The following is a 20,221-nucleotide window of genomic DNA, read 5'->3' as shown; positions in this document are numbered from 1 at the left end:
CTGTGGAGCAGGAGACCTCAGAGAGAGGCAGCCCCCCCCCCCACCGTCACCAGGGGTATGCAAGCAGAGACTGGGCCAGTCATCTGCTGGGGATGTCTGGGGCAGTTCTCGGCAATGAGCAGGGCGTCAGAGTCAGATGGTGCAAAGCCCCTCCCGTCTCCGACCTTCGAAACACAACTTGAATCCCTCTTTAGGGACAGAAGCCAGACAAAGTGCAGGTTTCTAGAACAGCAGCTCAGGGGCTGAAGGTAAGTGTGCTGTCTACACACACACACACACACACACACACACACACACACACACATACACACACCATACACACACATACATACAAGCATTTTATACACACATGCATACATATAGTCACATAACCATACATCACATGCACATATCTCACACACACACACACACACACATGCATACAGCCACACACACAAGCATCATACACACATACATCATACACACATACATCATGCATACATATGTCACGTACCCATACATCACATGTACATATGTCACACATACACACACATGCATACAGCCACACACACAAGCATCATACACACATACATCATGCACACATGCAGTCACATACACATACATCATACACATACACACATACATCATATACATGCATACATACAGTCACACACACAGTTATACACAGAGTTACACACACACACATACACACACACACACACACACTGAGCCCTGAGGGCGAACTAAATTATGTAAAACAGATCCTGTACCCAGAAGTGAAAGGGTAAGGTGGGACAGACCCAGGAAGGGTCCCGCTTCCTTCCTTCCTTGCAGTTCCTGAGCTGGGACGGGACCAAGGGCAAGAACTGTCCACGTAAGACTCTGAACTGAATGTCTGTGTTAGTTTTCTATCCCTGCCCAAACCAAGCGCGAGTGTTCCCTATCTTAGGACGAGTCGGTCTCAGGTCCTCTGACCTCATGAAGACCCAAAAGCGTATGATAACCATGCCTCTGAGTCTCCTGTGGGCTAGAGATACCAGACACGGTACACTGTTGACCCTGAGAAGGGCAGGACCCACTCGACCCCAGGACCCCGAGGGGAGGGGAGAGTCTGCCTCGGGCCTGCCTTGCAGCCTCTAGGGAGTTGCTAGCTCTAGAAGGAACTTTTCTCACCACCTTGAGAAAACGTCTGACAGAAGCCACCTAAGAGAGAAAGCTTTGTTTGGGCTCACGGTTTCAGTGGGGTTCTGGTTTGACCTGGCGGGGAAGGCCTGGCAGCAAGACCATGTGACAGGAGGCAGAGTGGGTCTACAACCAGGGCTGGGCTGTAACCCTCAAAGACCTTCCCCTGGCAACCAGCCCCACCTCCTGAGAGTTCACGACCTGCCAGTACAGCCCCACCAGCTGGGGACCTGGTGTTCAAGCCTAGGAGCCTAAGAGATGGTTTGCATTCAGACCAGGACCATGGTGATTGATTCCATCCCCTGGCTGTAGACACATGCCCAGCATCTTCTGCCTTCACCATCGTGTGCACCCCTTCATGTGTACATCTCTATATCCTAATCTCCCTCTCTACGAGGATGCTAGTCATGACCACACCTCACCTTGAGCAACCCAAAGATACTTTCTCCCAGGAAGGTCTTTGTCTTAGTTGGGGTTTTTATTGCTGTATAAAGACACCATGACCACAGCAACTCTTATAAATGAAAACATTTAATTGGGGTGGCTCACTTGTAGTTTCAGAGGTTCAGTCCATTATCATCATAACAAGGAGCATGGTGGTATGCAGACAGACGTGGTGCTGGGGAGTAGTTGAGATTCCTACATCTTGCAGGCAACAGGAAGTGGACTGAGATACTGGGTGGTATCCTGAGCATAGGAAACCTCAAAGCCCGCCCCCACAGTGACACACTTCCTCCAACAAGGCCATACCCACTCCAACAAAGCCACACCTCCTAATAGTGCCACTCCTGATGAGATTATGAATGCCAGTTACATTCAAACTACCACAGTCTTGTCATAGATAGAGCAATAGCTCAGACGATCCTAGAAGGTTTAGTTCAGACTCTTTGTGGTAGATTAGGGACAGGGTAAGCTCTCAGTTCCACTGTGTGCAAGAAAAGTTAGGTGTCAGGCTTGCCTGACAGGCCCAAGATTTTAGCATGCTCTAGGTCTCAGTACACTGTGGCATGTTCACAAAGATGCTTTGCAGCAGATGCCCCCTAACTATGTCTCTGTCTGTCACTGTCTTGGGTCACACTTACTCAGTCATCTGTGTCCTATATGAACACTGGCATTGGCTCTCAGCTGTGTTCCACATCCTAACCACTGAGAGGAGTCGGCCCTGTCACCTTCTGACTGGCTGACCTGATTGGCTCAGATGTCAGTATGTCATTTCAGTCGGCAAAGGCCAGATGCTTTAACCCTCTCAGTCCTGTTTAGCACAAAGAAGCACCCTTTGCGTTTATTCTAAATCAAGGTAAATAAAGTGGCCTTGAATGCCCAAGTCTCTCCCCCGAAACATTGAAAATACACAAAGGAACTGATCAAGGAGCCTGTAGATGAAGCTGAACAAGTTCAAATGTGGTTAGCCCACCACTCTGCACTCTTGCCTGAGGCCAGACTTAAGGAGTAGTGTTTTTAGGGTCTTTCCAATGCTTTTTATCCAGGTCAGAAGCCATAGGTTTCATGTCAGGATAGACTATCACAGTCAATAGGTAGTGGCTATCTGGGACTCTGGAGTCTGCGAACTCCAAGACCCTACCAGATTTAATCAGAGGAGGCTGTGACCAATTGGTAGTACCTGTCACAGGCATAGAAGAGAGGCCATAGGCACCATCAGCTTCTGGTTAGTTACCTAGGGAGGTTGCCTGGGAGAAGAGATAACCCTGGACTCCTTAAAGACAAGGAAGGTCTACCCGCATGGCTCTTACCCTCTCGTACAGGTCCCAGAAGCCATCCGCAAGTGCCAGCGGGCAGGTATCACAGTCCGCATGGTCACTGGTGACAATATCAACACAGCCCGGGCCATCGCCATCAAGTGTGGCATTATCCACCCTGGGGAGGATTTCCTGTGCCTGGAGGGCAAAGAATTCAACCGGAGGATCCGCAATGAGAAGGGGGAGGTACGCACTCACTCGGCCACTGCCAAGGCTGTGCAGCTGGCCAAGCTCAAGAGGGGGCCGGGAGGCATGGGCACTGCATGCTTGCACAGAAGCCAGCTGGTGTGCCCCACCCCGAAGAGCCCAGTGACTGCATGGGGCTCAATTTCTCTCTCTGACCCCACCGACATACCACACCCCTCTCCAGATTGAGCAGGAGCGGATTGACAAGATCTGGCCAAAGCTGAGGGTGCTGGCTCGATCCTCGCCCACGGATAAGCACACACTGGTCAAAGGTAAGACTGAGGTGACGCCGGTAATTCTGAGCCCAGAGCCAACCCGGCCTGAGCCAAGCCCCATTTTGCATGGCATTGCAGCTTCCCCGAAAAAAGGAAGAGGGCGCACCAGGGATTCTCCTCACATGAGGACAGGTCCCCTGGGGGAAGGGGGCATGGGAGACTGTGAGACTCTCTTCCGATCCTCCACCTTCCTCTCAGTAGCAGTGGGCCTGTGCCTGGGGCCTCAGATCACCTGGCAGGAGGGCTGCCTGGGCTAAGGAGTGTTCTAGTCCATGTGCGTAAAGCCTCTTATGCCGACCTTCAGAAACCGTCCAGCTCTTTCATGCCTTAGCAGTATTTGCTGTTCCTTGTCATCTGAAAGGCAGCCCACCTTCCTCCTCAGTCAGCTCCCAGACTGACCATGCCTTGTGAACAGACCCAGAGGATGAGAAGCCTTGGGAATAGCGGAAGGCTAGAACCTTTCTGCCTGCCATGACCACGCACAGAGCCTCAGCAACACCAACCAGCATTCCTGTAGTCACAGCCCTGGTTCACAGGACTCCTACTACCCTCTCTGAGGCCTTGGCAAGTCTGTCCACTCTGGGTCTCAGTTTCCCCATCTGTAAACTGTCCAGAGGGTGGGTTTCTTACTTCTGCCTGGGATCACCCCTAGGCATCTTAGATTCATGTGTCTTAAAGGTGGAAGCAGATGTGGCCTATGGATAGCACGGAACCCCAGGACAACAGACAACAGAGAACTCTAGCTCACCCTCATCCCTCACTCACAGACTCTGCAGCAGAGGACTCTAGCTCACCCTCCTCCCTCACTCACAGACTCTGCAGCAGAGGACTCTAGCTCACCCTCCTCCCTCACTCACAGACTCTGCAGCAGAGGACTCTAGCTCACCCTCACACCTCACTAACTCATCAATTCACTCCCTGATTCTGTCACTGAGCATTTATGGAAGAACTACTGTGTGCTCTAGCTGGTCCTTCACTATGGACAGCCCAGGTTCCACAGGATGAGTTCCACAGAACAGGTTCCACAGCACAGGTTCCACAGGACAGGTTCCACAGGACAGGTTCCACAGCACAGTTTCCACAGGATGGATTCCACAGGACTGATTCCACAGCACAGGTTCCACAGCATGGATTCCACAGCACAAGTTCCACAGCACAGGTTCTACAGGACGGGTTCCACAGGACGGATTCCACAGCACAGTTTCCACAGGACGGGCTCCACAGCACAGGTTCCACAGCACAGTTTCCCCAGGACAGGTTCCACAGCACAGGTTCCACAGCACAGGTTCTACAGCACAGGTCCCACAGCACAGGTTCCACAGCACAGGTCCCACAGCACAGGTTCCACAGCACAGGTCCCACAGCACAGGTTCCACAGCACAGGTCCCACAGCACAGGTTCCACAGCACAGGTTCCACAGCACAGGTCCCACAGCACAGGTTCCCCAGGACAGGTTCCACAGCACAGTTTCCACAGCACAGGTCCCACAGCACAGTTTCCACAGCACAGGTTCCACAGCACAGGTTCCACAGCACAGGTTCCACAGCACAGGTCCCACAGCACAGGTCCCACAGCACAGGTTCCACAGCACAGGTTCCACAGCACAGGTTCCACAGGACAGGTTCCACAGCACAGGTTCTACAGCACAGGTCCCACAGCACAGGTTCCACAGCACAGGTCCCACAGCACAGTTTCCCCAGGACAGGTTCCACAGCACAGGTCCCACAACATGGGTCCCACAGAACAGGTCCCACAGCACGGGTCCCACAGGACAGGTTCCCCAGCACAGTTTCCCCAGGACAGGTTCCACAGCACAGGTCCCACAGCACAGGTCCCACAGCATGGGTTCCCCAGCACAGGTTCCACAGGACAGGTTCCACAGCACAGGTTCCACAGGACAGGTTCCACAAGACAGGCACTAAGCCATATCACTGCACAATGCAAAAGTTGTCCTCCAGCCACTGAACTCCTGCTCAGGCTGGAGAGGATGTGAAACCCCGGGGGTGGGGTGGGGCAGGGGGCAGCTCTGTGTCCCAGACAGCACAGGGAACTACACTGTGCAGAGTCCCTGGTGTCATTTGGGAGAGAACAAGAGGAGACCAAGGGAGATTGACCTTGGCCACCATGGGCTGGTGGCACTGTCACCCGGCGGGGGGGAGGGGGAGTACATAGGAAGGCCAAGAAAGGAAGAATGATGTATAGGAAGCTCAATCTGCTTTAGGAGAGTGACCTGAAGGCAGAGGGGTCACTGGGATGTTCCAAAGGCAGCAGCTACAGTATGATTGGGTGGTGCGGTGCAGTCTTTGTGGGTAGATGAATCCAAGTAGGTTATGTGTGGATCTGATGTGGAGAGAAACAGCAGGGAATCCCATAGGGTGCTCCTGTACAGACCCTGTTTACAGGCCCACACCCCTTACCTGGGTGTCAGGCATGACAGACCTGGGGAGATGCTAACATTTAATGTAAGACTTCTGAGTCAGGGCCTCTGACATTCTAGTAGTACCATCTGTGACAGACAGCCATTGAGCCAGGACAATGTGAGCCTAAGCTAGAGCCCTGTGGGGTGATGGGCACATGGGGGGCAGGGAAGCCTCAGAAGAAGAAGAACCCAGGGCACCCATCTATGTGTTGGTAGAAATAAGACCATTAGATGCTGGGCGAAGGTAGCACACACCTTTAATCCTAGTACTCAGGAGGCAGAGGCAGGTGGATCTCTGAGTTTGAGGCCAGCCTGGGCTACAGAGCGAGTTCCAGGGCAGCCAGGGATACACAGAGAAAACCTGTCTCAAAACAAAAAAAAAAAAAATCAAGACCATTAGAGACCAGAGAGACAGGTGGAGGAGGGATACCCAGGGGTGAGAGGTACTAGGAAGACAGGAGGGAAGCCTACAGAAAAGAGCGTGGTCCACTGTGGGACCACCTGCTGAGAGGCCAGGAGACACAGGATAGAGATATGACCACAGGGAGGCCCTGAGGAACCATGCAGTGTAGGCCCTGGTGAGTTCCTTGCCTTGGAGGAGCCCAATGCTGGCCAAGGACCCAGGAGAGTCAAAGATTGACCTGCCAGCTTCAGGGATAGGAGTCCAAACAGGCTGAGCCTGGGAGAGTGGGATTTGCCCTGGCTGCCAGCCAGTGGGAATAGCCGGGATGACTCCCAAGGGACCAGGCATGGAGGCTGGGCTTTGGGTGGGATAGAGGGAACGGTGTCCCAAACCTGGGAACTTGTCTCCTGCCTCCGCAGGCTGCCGCTGTTTGCCTGGCACAGACAGGGCAATGCCTGCACATGGTCAAGGAAGCCAACAGCCACAGTGATGACATGAGGGGCTGTGTTCAATCTGGTTTCCACCAATTATTTCATTGACGATGTATGTGCAGAGAGAGGTCAAAACCAGTGGGGCAGGATCACTAGCAAAGGGCATGGCCATGGCCTCCCTGTGTGTGACTGGAGTTCCCGGGTAGAAGGTACTGGAAAAGCAGATGTGGAGTCCCTGAAGGTGCACAGAACTCCTGGGTCTGGGCGGAATAGCTAGGGGATTGTGTTTCTAGGTAGGACGGCCAAGGACTTGGAGAGCAAAGACAGGGCTGGAGGACGGGCAGCCCCAAGCCAACCTGGGCTAATGAGGAGCCTGGTACCTCTGAAAGTACTGGGAAGAGCAGTGATGGGAGGGGCTGGCTGGACAGACAGGACAGAAGGCCATGCTGAGGCCCAGGGCTGGCCCTGGGGCCCTGAGCACACCCTCTTGCCCCCTAGGCATCATTGACAGCACACACACTGAGCAGCGGCAGGTGGTGGCTGTGACGGGGGATGGGACCAACGACGGACCGGCTCTCAAGAAGGCAGATGTGGGCTTCGCAATGGTAAGAGGAGCTCAGAGAGAGGCTTCCGGTCTGATTGGGTCTCAAAGGCGAGGATGGCAGGGCTTGGACTCCACAGCTTCACACCGGCTTGTGAGACTCCGTGCACACACTTCACAATCACCCTCGCCATCCACCTTGTACTCAACCAAAGCTTTTGAGCCCCCGCCTAGCCTCAGAGGTTTTCCTGAAGGGTGCAGGCAGTGCCTTGCTAGGTGCTGGGTGCTTAGAGGTCAAGGAGGAATGCGGCAAGGCCAGGCTTCCTTGGGGAGAAAGCTGGCCTCAGAGTGGTGGCTGTGTGCACATGTGTATATATGTGTAAATGTTTGTATGCATGTACACATGTACACGCATATATGCATGTGTGCTTCTGTGTGGTCTGAATGATCTGGTTCCTTTAGGTCAGGGGTGAGGTGCACAGGACTAAAGCTGTGTAAGGTAAGAATGGCCATATAGAGCCACTCACCCCCCCGGCTGCCCCACCAGGCTTCTGTCCCTGTCCCCACAGGGAATTGCAGGCACAGATGTGGCTAAGGAGGCCTCTGACATCATCCTGACAGACGACAACTTCAGCAGCATCGTCAAGGCAGTGATGTGGGGCCGTAATGTCTACGATAGCATATCCAAATTCCTGCAGTTCCAGCTGACTGTCAACGTGGTGGCCGTGATTGTGGCCTTCACAGGTGCCTGCATCACACAGGTGGGTCCCAGGAGCATCATACCCAAGGCTGGGAAGGGGCAGCCTCCAGGACATCCTAGGCTGTTGGAATCGCAACGCTGGGGATGGACGCATGTTGTGGCATGTGCCTCACAAGAACAGGACTCCATCATAGTCTTCCATGACGCCACCAGCCCTCTGCAGTTTAGAAATGAGGCATGGAGAGGTAGTGTGATTCGGGTGGCCCCAGAAATGAGATGCATGAGACCTCATGCCCATCTGGCCACCTGCAGCAGCCTGACCCTTGCTCCAGGAGCTGGCAGAAATGTGGGCAGAGGCAGTGCAGGCCCAAGAGACATCAGTTTTGCCAACTGAGGACCCAGATCCAGCCAGGCTCTGTGGGGCCTTCGCTCCAGAGTGGAGTGGATTAGGAGAGGTGGGGTTGGGTGGAGGAGGCAATGGGGTTCTGTCTGTCTAGATCACTGCTACTAGGTCCTCAACAGGCTGCTCACTGAGGCAGGTGGAGCCATGTGGAGTGAGTACCATTTCACAGAGGGGGGAAACAGGCTCAGAGGAGAGAGAGGCCAGACATTCAGCCTGGCTCCTGGCATCTCCTGACATTATAATCAGACCGCATCTCCCAGGAGCTGGCTTTCTGGCATGGGGAAGGAGAGTGACTTCAGTTCTAAGGGAGTCTCAGAGCGCTGACTACTCCCAGTCACCACCTGGGTACACAAGCTCCTACCCACAGGGCAACCCAGAATCCAATGTGCAGCCATCCCCAAGGGCCACATGGCCACGTGCCCCATAGGCTCCCCTTTGCTGTAACCCTCACCATGGTGATGCCACCCAAGCCCTGAGAGTTGGGTTGAGGGTTCCCATTCTGCTCAAAGGGCCTCTCTCCTGGTCTGTGGGTGAAAAGCTCCCTCTAGTGGTATCTTGGAGACATTGCCATGACAGCCTCCTGGAGCCTGGATTGATGCCAGTAAGAAAGCAGATTCAGAGACAAGGATCAGTTGGCCCGAGGTCCCTGACTGAGCAGGGCCATGCAGGCTTTGGTGAGAAAAACCGCACACCTGACCCTGAGGTTCTTGTATCAGATAACGTGGAAGGGCAGGAGAAAGCCCAGAGCCGCAGCCCTACCGGGCAGGGGTGAGGCAGCAGGAGCAGCAGGGGAAACACGGGGAAGGCAGACAGGCAAGAAGCAGTTAAGCTTTCAGAATGGAAGAGCTTCCTGGAGGGGTGTCCACAGGCCACAAGACAGTCAAGGGTAGAGCCAATGGCAAGGGACAGAGGGCTCTGGATAGAAGGAGGCCAGGTGTGGGAGAGGTTTGTCCCCGACAGGTGGCAGGTATGCATGGGGCCAAGAAGACAGATGTAAAAGGAAGAGAGTGACTAGGAGGCTGGGGCCAAGAGAGACTGGAGGAGAGGTCCCTCAGTGTGCCGAACAAGGATGACTTGTCTGCTACTCACATCACCAGGGAGGCTACCTGGAAAACAGGACCCCAAGAAAGACACAGGGATCGCCCAATGACAGAGAAATGGAATGAGATCTACATGAACAGCCTGGACATGAGTGGGGGTAATGAAGGGCGAGGGTTGAGGGAAAGAGAGCTTGGGGGAGCGGGAGATCCCAGCTGGATCAACAACAGAGAGGGAGAACAAGGAATTGGAGACCATGGTAAATGAAGACCACATGGGAATAGGAAGAAGCAAAATGCTAGAGAGGCCCACAGAAATCCACAAAGATACCCCCACAACAGACTGCTGGCAATGGTCGAGATACAGCCCAAACTGACCTACTCTGGTGATGGGATGGCCAAACACCCTAATTGTCGTGCTAGAAACCCCATCCAACTACTGAGGGATCTGGATGCAGAGATCCATGACTAGGCCCCGGGTGGATCTCTGGGAGTCCAATAAGCGAGAATGAGGAGGGTTTATATGAGCGAGAATTGTTGAGACCAAGGTTGGATAAAGCACAGGGACAAATAGCCAAATGAATGGAAACACATGAACTATGAACCAATGGCTGAGGGGTCCCCACTGGATCAGGCCCTCCGAATGGGTGAGACAGTTGATTGGCTTGATCTGTTTGGGAGGCATCCAGGCAGTGGGACCAGATCTTGTGCTCATTGCATGAGTTGGCTGTTTGAAACCTGGGGCCTATGCAGGATTGTTTGGCTCGGCCTGGGAGGAGGGGACTAGACCTACCTGGACTGAGTCTACCAGGTTGACCTCAGTCTGTGGGGAAGGCTTTGCCCTGGAGGAGATGGGAATGGCGGGCGGGGGGGGGGGGGGGGGGGGGGGGGGTTGGGGGGAAGATGAGGGGGACGGGAGTGGGGAGAACAAGGGAATCCGTGGCTGATATGTAGAACTGAATTGTATTGCAAAATAAATTAAAAAAAAAAAAGAATAAAAAAAATAAATAATTAATTAAAAAAAAAGTCACAGATGGGGGCTGGAGAGACGGCTCAGTGGTTAAGAGCACTGGCTGCTCTTCCAGAGGACCCAAGTTCAATTCCCAGCACCCACATGGCAGTTCATAACTGTCTGTAACTCCAGTTCTAGGGGATCCGATACCATCACACAGACATGCATGCAGGCAAAACACCAATGTACATAAAATAAATAAAGAAAAAAATTTTAAGTCACATATGAGTTTAGGGAAAGGTATGGGGTGAAGATGAGGCCAGCTCTGGCTGCTGTGGGCAAGGCCTGTAGTTGTGAGGAGTGAAGGGACCAGCTCATTCAGTCAGTGTACACTGGGGATGTTCTGTCCAGCCTGGTTTCAGCAGAGTAAATCTGACAGTGTCCACACCAGCATGGTTGTGGCGATCACCTCTGTGTTAGCTTTCCGGTTTTCTTACTTGACAGACTTCCCATCATGATAGTACATTTCTTTTGGAGTCATAGTTATAAAAACCAATTCAAGAGGGTGAGAAGTAAAGTGGAATTGGTAGCAGAGGTCAAGAACACTATCTCCAGGACAGGAGAGACTTGAGCCCCTGAGACTGAAGGGCTGAGGCAGTGGGGAGTTAAGAGGGTGAGTGGCGGTTTCCAACAGGAGGGGAGTAGGCAAGGATGTGGCTGAGTCTACCAGAAGTCAGGGAGCTGTGGCCACTGAGCCTGTGGGCCCAGGACAGAGGTGGGCAGTTCATACCATTCTCCGCAGAAGCTTCAAGAACCTGCCACACACATGCTCGGAGCACCCAAGCTGGGGCAGCCTACACCCTGTAGTGGGAAACTGCTGAGACCCTGCAGCGTGCCCATCCTGTACTCACACCGTGGTGGCTCACTGTGTGACGGTCCTCTCCCTGCCTCTGTCGTAGGACTCCCCCCTCAAGGCCGTGCAGATGCTTTGGGTGAACCTCATCATGGACACGTTTGCCTCCCTGGCACTGGCCACAGAGCCGCCCACCGAGACGCTGCTCCTGAGGAAACCTTACGGCCGCAACAAGCCGCTCATCTCCCGGACCATGATGAAGAACATCCTGGGCCACGCCGTTTACCAGCTCACCCTCATCTTCACCCTGCTCTTCGTGGGTGAGCACCCCAACCCTCACCCCTCTGTGGCCAGGTCACCAACTTCTTGGATATACCATGGCCCACATCCAGCATCTGGCTTTACACATGCCATCCTGTTTTGCTCATGGGGAAACTGAGGCATAAGAGAAAAATGTAGATTGCAGCACACAGGGAGCCCCATGCCCTGCCCTGGGCAGGACTGATGAAAGTCTTGTTAGTCCCTGAGAGCCAGGCCCTGGGCCAAGCCACCTGGCTCTTCCCTGACCCCTTCTAGCGACTCCTTACCCCAGGAAGATGTCTTCATGGAGACTTTCCTAGGGAGGGACATGCAGCCTGCTGGGCTGTCGACTCCTTCCTCAGCTCCTCCAGCCACTCAGAGAGTCTGCGCCTTAGTCAGCTTTCCTTCATTGAAATAAAGTCCCTGAGATCATGTGGACTCTCGGTCTAGGAGGTCACATCCAGGTGACTCCATTTTGGGAACCAGTAACAAGACAGCAACACACAGTGAAGAAAAATTCCTCACCCCATGGCCAGGAAGCAGAGAGGGGTGTGGGCCCAGGTCCTAATGGCCTGAAACCACCCACCAGGCTCCACCTCATAGAGGCTCCCCTCCTCCCTTATGGCTGGGAATGTGGTAGGGTCTTTGCTCAGTTTGTATCAAGCCCTTGGTTCCATCCTAAGCACCACGAGCAGGGTGTGGCGGTGCCTGCCTGTGACTCCAGCACTCAGGAAGCAGAGGCAGGAGCATCAGAAGTCTAAGATTATCCTTGGCTACATCATGAGTTCAAGGGCAGTTTGGGCCCCGTGAGACCCTGGTTCTATTACCTCCCCAGAACACCGTAGTCTGGGCACCAGGTCAAATACATGGGTCTCCAGGCCGTGCTTGCTTGAGCTATAGTGGCTTACCTCAAGGATTTGTGTCCTCCGGTACATTTATAACAAACGTCACTTTTTAATGCAGGTGGCCATTTATCCTCCAGAGCAGCGGTTCTCAACCTTCCTACTGCTGCGAGCCTCTAATACAGTTCCTCATGTTGTGGGGACCCCCAACCATAACATTATTTTCATTGCTACTTCATAACTGCAATTTTGCTACTATTATGAATTGTAATGTAAATATCTAGTATGCAGGACGTCTGATATCTGACACCTGTGAAAGGGTTGTTTGACCCCCAAAGAGGTCATGACCCGCTGAGTGGTGGTGGTGGCACACGCCTTTAGTCCCAGCACTCGGGAGGCAGAGCCAGGCGGATCTCTGTGAGTTTAAGTCCAACCTGGGCTACAGAGTGAGATCCAGGAAAGGCACAAAGTTACACAGAGAAACCCTGTCTCGAAAAACCAAAAAAAAAAGAGGTCATGACCCACAGGTTGAGACAGGATCGGCTTACTGAGCAGTCACCACAGGCCACGCCCCATTCCCTGCCTCAGCCTGGCCCCACTCTCTGCCTTTGTAGGTGAGAAGATGTTCCAGATTGACAGTGGGAGGAACGCGCCGCTGCACTCACCACCCTCAGAGCACTACACCATCATCTTCAACACCTTCGTCATGATGCAGCTTTTCAACGAGATCAACGCCCGCAAGATCCACGGCGAGCGCAACGTCTTTGACGGAATCTTCCGGAACCCTATCTTCTGCACCATCGTTCTGGGCACGTTTGCCATCCAGGTACCCAGCCCCCACCTAACCTGGGCTGGGCAAGGCGGCGGCCCCCCAGCCCTCCGTGCCATCTCCGTGTCTGTCCCTCCGATCTCTGACCTGCAGATAGTGATCGTGCAGTTTGGCGGGAAGCCCTTCAGTTGTTCCCCGCTCCAGCTGGACCAGTGGATGTGGTGCATCTTCATCGGCCTGGGAGAGCTGGTCTGGGGCCAGGTCGGTGTGTGGGGAGGGGGGTGGGGCGGGTGGACAGAGGGGGCCTTGAAAGCAAGGGAAGAGGAAGAGCAACAGGATTGGTCTTGGCTGTGACATGTCCCTACCCGGGAAAGCCATCCCCAACACAGAGCATCATAGCAAGTTGGTCCAAGGCTCCAAATGCAGGCCACGTGGGTACCAGCACTCTGATTTTGACCTCTTATCTGTCTCTCGCTGCTGCTGCTGCTGCTGGTGTTTTCTTTTTTAAATTGTAGCGGTTTGATGTAACATAAATATATGTCCAAAGGCAATGTTGGATTACTGGCGTGACTTGCCATAAACCAAAGCTTATGGAAAATTTAATATAAGGAACATGATGCTAAGGCACCAAGGCTGCCTCGGTGCTTGGGCCTGCCACAGCTCAGAACCTGAAACCAACGTGCTAAAAGGGGGATCATCTAGTGGTATCCTAAGGGTAGTGACCTGATGGCACCGAGCAGGGACATGTCCTGCCATGTTACAGTGTGACTTGGGGTAGGCCTGTGGCGCTCTGATGGCCACTCCACCTCTGATCCTAGAACATTCTTCCACCTGCTTCATTCTCTCTGTCTGCCCAAGTTCTCGGCATACACACACCTGTGCATGCACGTACAAGTATACACACACCATCACACTGCTGATAGCTTGAATCTCAGTCTCCTGACCCAGGATACTACATGGGAGAAGTGTCTTTGTCCGTAAACTGAGATAAAAGGACTTTATTCCCAAGGTGCCCAGGCAGTGGACTCATCATAGGCCTAAGATGATTTTCTTCTTCAAGTTTTCTCTAGGCTAGAGTAAGAAACCACAGCGGTGAGCCAGATATGGTAGCACACATTCGTAATCTTAGCACTCGGGAGGTTGAGGCAGGAGGATTGCATATTTGAAGGCAATGTGGGCTACATATCCAGACCCCATCGCAAAGAATCAAAACAAAAGGAAGAGGAGGTGGTGATACAGCGGCGGCTTGTGTTGTGGTTCATGCCTGTAATCCCAGCACGTGGGAGGTTGAGGTAGAGGATCTCCACTGCTTTGATGCCAGCCTGGTCTACATGGTAAAACCCTGTCTCAAAAACCCAGGGAGACAGAGAATATAATGGGATCCACCTCCCAGACTTTTGGCTAAGATTAAGTTTAGAAATTACAGTGGCCAATGTTAACTCAAAGATAAAGTTCAGATCCATTCAAAATGGCCTGTAGCACATCTTTGGAGCATTAAAAACTAAGTTTGGGCCGGGCGGTGGTGGCGCACGACTTTAATCCCAGCACTCGGGAGGCAGAGGCAGGCGGATCTTTGTGAGTTCGAGGCCAGCTTGGTCTCCAAAGCGAGTTCCAGGAAAGGTGCAAAGCTACACAGAGAAACCCTGTCTCGGGGGGGGGGGGGGGGGGGGGAGGAGGCAGAGGCAGGCAGGCAGATCTCTGTGAGTTCGAGGCCAGCCTGGTCTACAGTATGAGTTCCAGGACAACCAGGGCTACACAGAAACCCTGTCTCTAAAAACAAACAACAACAACAAAAACTCCACTAAATTTGATTAGGATCCTCCCCCTATTTCCTGGGCACCTGGAGGCCTGCATCCTGAGGGGTCCCTCAACATCTAGGGGAATAAACTCATGAGCACTAAGGCTGATGCCAGTAGCCAGCACTGACCCTGCACTTCCAGAGAACCTGAGTGTGTAGTGGTCCAGCCTTGCCTGCCCTCACAGGTGTAAGGGGCCTCCGATGTCCGACTCTCAGGCCTCAGTCTGGGGAACAAGCCCTTCGGGGAAAATAAGAATCAGTGTGTCCCCCACACGTCCTGCCTTCAGGTCCAGGATGCCTTGTGCTCACTGAAGGACATCCACAAAAGTGGCTCGACAGCATGTCCATAGTACCTGCCTGGGTCCTCACAACTCCTAAGCTACCAATAGGAGTCCAGAGCTCAGCAGGGGAACTTGACTTGCCTTGTGTCACATGACCCAGGTATTCCTGGGGTACTCTGAGTCACAGTGGCCAGTTCCTCAAGGCCAAGTTGTTCCATTCTGTCCTCTGTGTTCAATAAGTGGAGTATAAAGGCCATTAATAAGAAACAATAAAGTTAGAATGGGAGGCAGGTTAAAAAGGGAGCTTATCGTGTGACTAGGTAACAGATAAGCAGAAAAGGAGGGAATGGGACTTAGGGACTGGAAAGAGAGTACTCAGTCCTGACCCTTTGCTGCGTACATCCCTTGCAGGTCATTGCCACCATCCCTACCAGCAGACTGAAGTTTCTGAAGGAGGCGGGGCGGCTCACACAGAAGGAGGAGATTCCTGAGGAGGAGTTAAATGAAGACGTGGAGGAAATAGACCACGCAGAGCGGGAGCTTCGCCGTGGCCAGATCCTGTGGTTCCGGGGCCTGAATCGGATCCAGACACAGGTGCGGGGAACTCCTAGGGCTGGGCCAGACTTGAGGGTGTGGCCAGTGTGTCCCATTGCACCCTCACACTAGATGTGAGGGAGGGTGGCCAGAGGAGCCATGTCTGTCATATGGCCTCAGAAGAGCCCTCACTATTCCTCCAGCCATGAGTGCACGCACACACATCACTTCTGCTATACAAGCAGAGTACAGCCTCAGGAAGATTATTGCCTTCTCAGACTAGCCAGGGTTTGACACGAGTCTCACCCACCATGGTTTTCTAGAGGGAGCCCCTGAGAGAATGGGGGTGGCTATGAAGGCTGAGGTGAGTGAGGGTTCTATTGTGGCTGGATGACAACCAGGAGAGGCAGACAATACTGGAGGGAAACTGCCAGCCAGGGAACTTTACAGACATGCACACACCCTCTGCCTCTGTGAGGGTCTTTAAGCACTGCCCTTGACTCCACCTAGATGTGGAACAAAGGTTACAATCCCCATATACAGAGGTATACATGCAAGCCAAGCTTACACATGGGAACATGAGCACAGTGCCTGCCCAGCCAGAAGCAGGCGACTGCCTCAGAACAAAAGCTCCGTGGCCACTGTGTGGTACACGATGGTGCAGGAAGGCTACACACATGCACATTCCATGTTCTCCCAAAGCCCCCGTGCCTGGGGCAGGTGTAGTTTATGAACGTGCTGTGGGAAACCAAGAAAGAGATCTCTTGCCCAGAAAGACATCGCCCTCTGATCCCTCACCCGAGCAATCCCGGCAAGTGATGCGTGGACCAATCACTGTTTCCATGGACTTCAGCTAACAGCTCTACTGGGGTGCCTTACACCGCACGGGGACTCGTTAGACCCTGCAGCCCTTGCACTGCCCAGCTGGAATTTAGGAGGGTGGGTTTTAGACTCACAACTGCCTCATATAGGCCCGGGCTCTCCTGCTGTGACCAGGACCCTGGCAGCCCCTATTTCCTGGGAGGCTGCACTCCCAGGTACACTGCCCCACAGGCCTCACACCTCAGGAGCAAGAGGGCACTACAGTCCCCTGATGATTATAGTCCTGAGTGGGTGTGAGTCACTCTAGTCTGCCTTCCCCGAACTCTGTTGTGGGCCTATGCCACTTACAGCTCTGCCAGCTGGATGGCATTGCCCTTCCTTAAGAAGAAGAAACAGGACTTTCCCAAGGTCACCTAGCTAGTAAATCAGGAGAGCGAGACCTCGGCCCAGGGTCTCACTCCATCGCTCTGGCTCTATGCCTGAAGCCGCACTTCCATTCCGACACCTCCGCCCCAGCCCCTGGGCCACTACGGAGGGAAGAGGTCACACCCCGCTCCCCCTACCTCCCTCCCACCCCTGCTTGGGACCCCCGGGGCCTCCAGATGGGCCCGGAGCTGAGCAGATGTCTTTCCGAGCCTCGGAGTGTGTCTGGTATTTCTGTTCTAAGTGGTGTCGTCCTTGTCGCCGTGGCTGCGGCTGTTGTGTGAACGTTGAGCCCGTCAGTTGTGTAGCTGTGGTGTTCGTTTCTTCTCGCAACTTGTCTCGTTCTCTCCTCCGTTGCAGATTGAAGTAGTCAATACTTTCAAGAGCGGGGCCTCCTTCCAGGGGGCCCTGCGGAGACAGTCCTCCGTCACCAGCCAGAGCCAGGACGTAGCCAGTCTCTCTAGCCCTAGTCGCGTGTCGTTATCCAATGCTCTTTCCTCTCCGACCAGCCTTCCTCCTGCTGCAGCTGGGCGTGAGTGTGACTCCTTACCGCCTCCGCTGGTGCCACCAACGCCAGCTCCTGGGCGGGCAGGCGGGCAGGGGCCGGGATTCCAGAGGACATGGGGGGACAGGGGTCACTGTGAGGCCCAGGGGCTGAAACGGCCACAGCCACTGAAGACAGTTTCATTGGTCAAGAGTTCTCAGGCAGTCGTGGGGTTAGCTGGGTGTCAAGGATTGTAACTAGCAGTGGGCCGTTAGGATTAAAAGCAGTCAACAGGTCTGAGCCTGTCAAAGGGTCACAACGTAGTCAAGAAGGTTCTAGAGCCCTAGGGTCCCAGTCCCCCTCAGCACCCGAGGCCAGAAGGCACCAGTCACCAAGAGAGGCACAGAGCACCCCTCACTCCAGTGTCTTACCTGGTCAGGAAACGGAGTTCTCTGACTGAGGTCTTGCAGTCAGTCAAAGGGTTAATGTGGGTCAAGTGTAGAAGCCTCTCAGGGGTCACAGTCACAGTGGGGACTCAACACAAGAGCCAAGCAATCACCACAGGTCAAACGTCACAGACAGGAATGACAGACCACCAAGGAAACCACAGCGCTTCGGGATCACCATGTCCCTCCCTTGTCCACTGAGCACACCAGCTGCCTGACCAACCCTTCCCACAGTGTGTGGAGCATGTTGAAGTCCTGACCCCTTCCTGAAAGAGACAAGGTTCCTGTTCCATCCATCTGATCTCAAGTAGAAAATGGCGGGGCACATATACCCTACCAGGGCACCAGCTGGTCCCGAAAGAGCTAGTCTACCCCGATCATTTTCTTCTTACTGAGAGGTAGCCTGGGACTCTGACCTCCTCTTCATTCCCCCTCTGCCCAGCACATCCGCCCATACCACCACCTCTGACCTAGGGCTCCTCATCTCTGGCTTTGTATAGATCTTTGCTGGACCTCTCCAGGGCCTCAGGTACCTCCATTCAAACCTTCCCAAAGTACACGACATCAGTTCCGGCCTTTTTTTTTTTTTTTCTTGGTTTGGTTTGGTTTTTTTTCAAGACAGAGTTTCTCCGTGTAGTTGTGGTGCCTGTCCTGGATCTCACTCTGTAGACCAGGTTGGCCTCGAACTCACAGAGATCCTCCTGGCTCTGCCTCCTGAGAGCTGGGATTAAAGGCGTGCACCACCATCACCCAGCCAGTTCAGGCCTTTTAAGTAGACACAACCTGTGTGCTGCCCCAGCCAGCCTTTAGGTTTCTTGATGAGAAGCAGACGCCATCTCTTGATGCATTAGAAAGGGCCCCACCCCTATCCCAAACAAGAACACCCAGCCTCATACCCCCCTGCCCCTGAGCAGGGAGAATCTGTGTACAGGCCCAGGGTTCTTCTGCTGGAGCCCTCCAGCAGGAGGTACAGATCTCTGGGAGTCTGTTGATAGTCCATGCTGGTGTCCCATGACCGTCCATGGTGCTGCCCTCCCTGGTGTACAGGATGACAAGGAGGCTGAATAGTGTTCTCTCATTGGCACAAAATGAGCCCAGCTGAGGCAGAGGCACAAGTGAGCAGATGGTGTCTGAATCATTGACAAATCGTGGCCAGGTTTTCCCTTCAGAGCAAACAGCCTTCCTCGCCTTTGTGAGTGATCCATGCTCATCTGACCTTTCTTTCCTCCCTGTCCTTTCAACCCAACTCTGGTCTTGCTTGGCACCTCCCATCTTGAGGTATAGTCACCAAGTGCCCCTATGGAGATAGCCCTGTTGGTGACTCCTGTGTTGCCCTGAGTTCTAACTACTAGGATTCCAGCTCCAGGGCACAAGCTCAATTCTTTTTTTTCTTTGTTTGTTTGTTTGTTTTTGCTTGTTTGTTTTTCGAGACAGGGTTTCACTGTGTAGCCCTGACTGTCCTAGAACTTAACTCTGTAGACCAGGCTGGCCTGGAACTCACAGAGATCCTCCTGCCCCTGCCTCCTGAGTGCTGGGATTAAAGGTGTACACCTCCACTGCCCGGCCAACAAGCTCAATGCTTTATTCATCCTGGTTCACCTCTTTCCTTAAGCATAGTACTTTACCCTAACCACAACAGAGGTCATGTGGCATTCCCAAGCACCCATGCATCCCTGAAGGTCATCCTCGAGTCAGCCCCTCAGCTTAGCACTCATATTCTAGAACAAAAAGCTCCCCTCTCTTCCCGGCAGCCTTCTCTGCCTTCCTTCTGCACCACCATAAAGCCATCAAGGAGGCTGTTCCTGACACATTTCTGCAGACGGACATGCCGGTGTGCCCCCATTCTCTTCTTGCTTCCAGACGGACCAATCCCTCCTGCGTTCCATGTGACCCTAACTTTGGAGCAGTCATGGGAAGAAAGGCTAGCTGGGGTTGTACCAGAACTCATCTACCATCCTGGTCCATGAACCTTCATTCCCTCTCAGGGCTGAGGGAGAGAGAGAGAGAGAGAGAGAGAGAGAGAGAGAGAGAGGCCAAAAGCAAACTCCCTCACCCGGCCTCCACCACCGTCTCCCACTTGTTCCCTCGGCTCTAAATTCCAGTTTGTGATTCTTAGTCTCTTTGGGCCCTTCGTTGGATGTGAGGTCTCAGAAACAACCTGACCGTCCCTTAGCAGGGTGCACTGGCTCTTAGGAGGACAGCCACCAGTTTAAAGATGCATTTGGATCACCAAGAACACAACTGGGATGTCAGGTAGACAGCCCCTTGTCCTCTGCTTGGGTGGTTTCTGTAACATCACCTCTTCTGCTCTCCTGGGACTCTGAGGACCCTCTAGATACTACACAAGGTCCTTTTAGGGTCCATCTCTGTCCTTAGCAAGTCTGAAGGGGCTCCACATTGAACA

The 20,221-nt window shown here is 53.5% G+C and overlaps 1 protein-coding gene across 10 annotated transcripts in view; it reads left to right on the top strand.

Moving 5' to 3' along the window:
* The window catches only part of Atp2b2 (ATPase plasma membrane Ca2+ transporting 2), a 321,778-nt gene that overhangs the window by 294,065 nt on the left and 7,492 nt on the right, over nucleotides 1-20,221 (top strand). For 5 of the 10 annotated variants that reach the window (XM_052721638.1, XM_052721644.1, XM_052721641.1 and 2 more), the window contains 8 exons: nucleotides 2,925-3,104; nucleotides 3,289-3,376; nucleotides 7,131-7,237; nucleotides 7,743-7,934; nucleotides 11,225-11,438; nucleotides 12,875-13,086; nucleotides 13,183-13,290; nucleotides 15,520-15,702. In XM_052721638.1, the coding sequence (XP_052577598.1) occupies nucleotides 2,925-3,104; nucleotides 3,289-3,376; nucleotides 7,131-7,237; nucleotides 7,743-7,934; nucleotides 11,225-11,438; nucleotides 12,875-13,086; nucleotides 13,183-13,290; nucleotides 15,520-15,702 (1,284 nt within the window). Of the gene's footprint in view, nucleotides 1-2,924; nucleotides 3,105-3,288; nucleotides 3,377-7,130; nucleotides 7,238-7,742; nucleotides 7,935-11,224; nucleotides 11,439-12,874; nucleotides 13,087-13,182; nucleotides 13,291-15,519; nucleotides 15,703-17,247; nucleotides 17,420-20,221 lie in introns of all 10 variants that reach the window. The other 5 variants (XM_052721645.1, XM_052721642.1, XM_052721646.1 and 2 more) reach the window with 2 other exon arrangements.

The sequence above is a fragment of the Peromyscus californicus genome, unplaced genomic scaffold (genome assembly GCF_007827085.1).
Source record: "Peromyscus californicus insignis strain IS unplaced genomic scaffold, ASM782708v3 Scaffold_6__1_contigs__length_162567912, whole genome shotgun sequence".
Lineage (NCBI taxonomy): Eukaryota > Metazoa > Chordata > Mammalia > Rodentia > Cricetidae > Peromyscus > Peromyscus californicus.
This window is presented reverse-complemented; position numbering and strand designations above follow the sequence as displayed.